The 2,988-nt window shown below is 38.1% G+C and overlaps 1 protein-coding gene across 1 annotated transcript; it reads left to right on the top strand.

The window, feature by feature from the left end:
• Positions 1-228: 228 nt before the first annotated feature.
• LOC148477358 (uncharacterized) lies at positions 229-2,321 on the top strand. Its single transcript, XM_088456840.1, is given in 2 exon segments — positions 229-1,951; positions 1,954-2,321. Coding segments are annotated over 2 exon segments (2,091 nt in total).
• The last annotated feature ends 667 nt before the right edge of the window (positions 2,322-2,988 follow it).

Below are 2,988 nucleotides of genomic sequence, written 5' to 3'. Positions count from 1 at the left end.
AGGAGAGGGGGCCAATGCCGCAGGGGTCTCACAAAAAAGCCGCAGGAAGAAAATGTAATATTTAATTTGTCTGATAGATTATTACTACCAGATGAAGTTTCGTTACTCCAAAAAGGCTTCTCGTTTGTTCCGACAAATAACTTCAAAGATTTACAATGGAAAATCGATCTAACACGTCTGCAGAGACAACTTAAATTGGTTGATTTTTTTAAACATCAAGAAAGTACCATGGATGATAGATCGGTTGGAGATAAATATACCAGATTTAAAAAGAAATCGTATTTTGATCCACCTTCAACTAATACATCGATCATGAGTTTTATTAAGATCCTTGACACACAAGTGAGCCAGTATAATAAAGAATCCGTCTCCTGCTATAATAACCTGGCGGGGGGTGAGAAAAAAGCCCTGAAACAATTAAGCAGTGATGATAATTTCATGATACTACCGGCTGACAAAGGAGGTGGTGTGGTGATCCTCAACATCGATGACTATAAAAAAGAGATTTATATGCAATTAAATCAGGTTGGAAACTATGATAAATTGTCTGGTGATCCGACTAGCAAATATAAAAAAGAATTAGATATGATTCTTGATATTGCTGTTACAGATCGATACATTCCAGTGGAAGTTAATGCAGCACTTAAGATGGAATTTCCTCGAGTTCCCGTGATATATTGTTTGCCAAAAATTCATAAGAGCTTGACTAAACCACCGGGTCGACCGATCATTTCGGCCCGTGATTCTCTCTACAGCCCAGTGGCAAAATTCCTTGATCATTTTCTACAACCATGTGTGAAAATACAGCGAACTTATTTACAAGATACTACTGATCTTCTGATTAAAATGCAGAATTTGGGTGAACTACCTAAAGATCTATGGTTATGTACTCTAGACATTACTAGTTTGTACACTAATATTCCGCATGTTGCTGGCATTGCAGCAGTAGAAAAACTGTTGACGTATAATGCTGCTTATCAAGGTCCACATCTAAGTTTGTTTTTACAGCTTTTGTATCTAACCCTTCATCGTAACTACTTTTTATTTAATGGAGAATTTTTCATTCAGCGTACGGGGTGTGCGATGGGTTTGAACGTCGCACCCTCGTATGCGAATGCGTATATGTTTCAGATTGAGAGAGAGTTATTCTTTTCCTCCGATATAGCTAATGATATTTTTTTCTACAGTAGATACATAGATGACATCTTGTTATTTTGGAGGGGATCTAGAAGCAGGTTTGAGGAACATATTACATATATTAACTCACTTGATTGTCCGATTAAATTTACATATCAGATGAGTTTACAACAAATTCATTTTCTAGATGTTAATATTTACATACAAGATAACTGCATTCAGACCTCCATGTATTCCAAGGAGACAGATAGAAATATGCTGTTATCAGCACAGAGTCATCACCCCTTTGCTTTAATACAGGGTTTGCCCTATTCACAATTGCTACGGGTAAAACGTATTACCAGTGATGAAAGTCTGTTAGAGTCATCTTTATTGGAAATGATGGCCAAATTTAAAGAGAGGGGCTATTCAGACAAAATCTTATGTGAAGCTAAAAGGAAAGTTGATTTAATCCCTCAGGCTACTCTCTTGAACTGTGCGGTTCAAGATAGTAATAGTCCGTCAGAACGGTTACATTGGGTTCATGAATTTAACACGGCAGACAAACTGATTAAACAATCAGTTAGATCACTATGGCCTGTAATTCAACAGGACAAAGATCTAATAAAACTTAAACACTCCAGGATTATGTCTTGCTACAGACGTGGTAAAAATTTGAGAGATATGATTGTTAGAACTGACATTTCTAATAGATTAACCTCCAATACTCGTAAAAAACCGGGGGGGTGTTATAAGTGCCTGGGCTGCACTACGTGCAGTTATATGCTTCAGACTAAGGCCTTTTTCCATCCGCATACTGGTGTCAAGTTTTCAATTATTATCCCTTAACATGCTCTAGTAGCTATGTGGTCTATCTGATCAAGTGCCCATGTGGCTTATGCTACGTGGGTAAAATGATCCGCTCTTTTAAAGAAAGGATGGCCCTCCATAGATCGGCCATCCGGGCAGCACTTAATAACAGTAACAAAAAAGATATAGACCAGCCAGTAGCAAGACATTTCTTGTTAGCTAAACATAGTCTATCTACGTTGAAATATGTGATCATTGATCACGTGCCGGAGGATATACGAGGGGGAGACAGAGGCAAGAGATTGCTTCAATTAGAGAACCAGTGGATTCACAGACTTGACACAGTATCTCCACGGGGCCTCAATGAATATTTAACATATAGTGCTTTCCTGTAGTTACGATGTTATATTAACTCATTATCTCCCATATTTAATGGTGGGGGATTGGATTTGCTACTTGTGGATTTAATTATTGAGAGGCATAATATATAGGTAGTTTCTTAATATATTTGTGATAGATATACTTATAGATCTTCTCTTATTTTGTATGGGGATATGTCTACAGCAGCACCAAGAGAGGTACATGGGTTTGTTAGTGCTAGCGATATGCTCTTTATTGAATGTATGAATATAGAAACATTGTTATTTCCTAAGACCAAGCCATGAGGTAGTAACATTATAACATCAATTTAAAATATAGTTCTTAAGTTATGTGATGATAAATTGTATTTTTCCAATGATGTTATTATTATCTTAGTGACCATCTGACTGTCTTCTGTACACTTTGCTTATATTAGACACGTAGCGGTGTATCGCAGATTACCATGGTTACGGACTCTGGTGGGGGCCGGACCCTGGCTGTTCACTTCCGGGAGTGACGTCGTGGCTGGAGGATGGTCCCGCCCGGCGCCCGAGCATGGCGCGCGATCGGTGATGGGTTCAGAGTTTGAAAACATGTATTTAGGTAAGTGATGCTTTCGTATTTCTCATATTCTTCCTGATGACGGATTAAACTCCGAAACGTTGAAGATTGATTTGGTCTCATCGTTATTATTGATGTGAA

Source organism: Taudactylus pleione, unplaced genomic scaffold (genome assembly GCF_031769625.1).
Source record: "Taudactylus pleione unplaced genomic scaffold, aTauple2 ptg000722l, whole genome shotgun sequence".
Lineage (NCBI taxonomy): Eukaryota > Metazoa > Chordata > Amphibia > Anura > Myobatrachidae > Taudactylus > Taudactylus pleione.
Note: the sequence above shows the minus strand (reverse complement) of the source record. Positions and strands in the feature narration are given on the sequence as shown.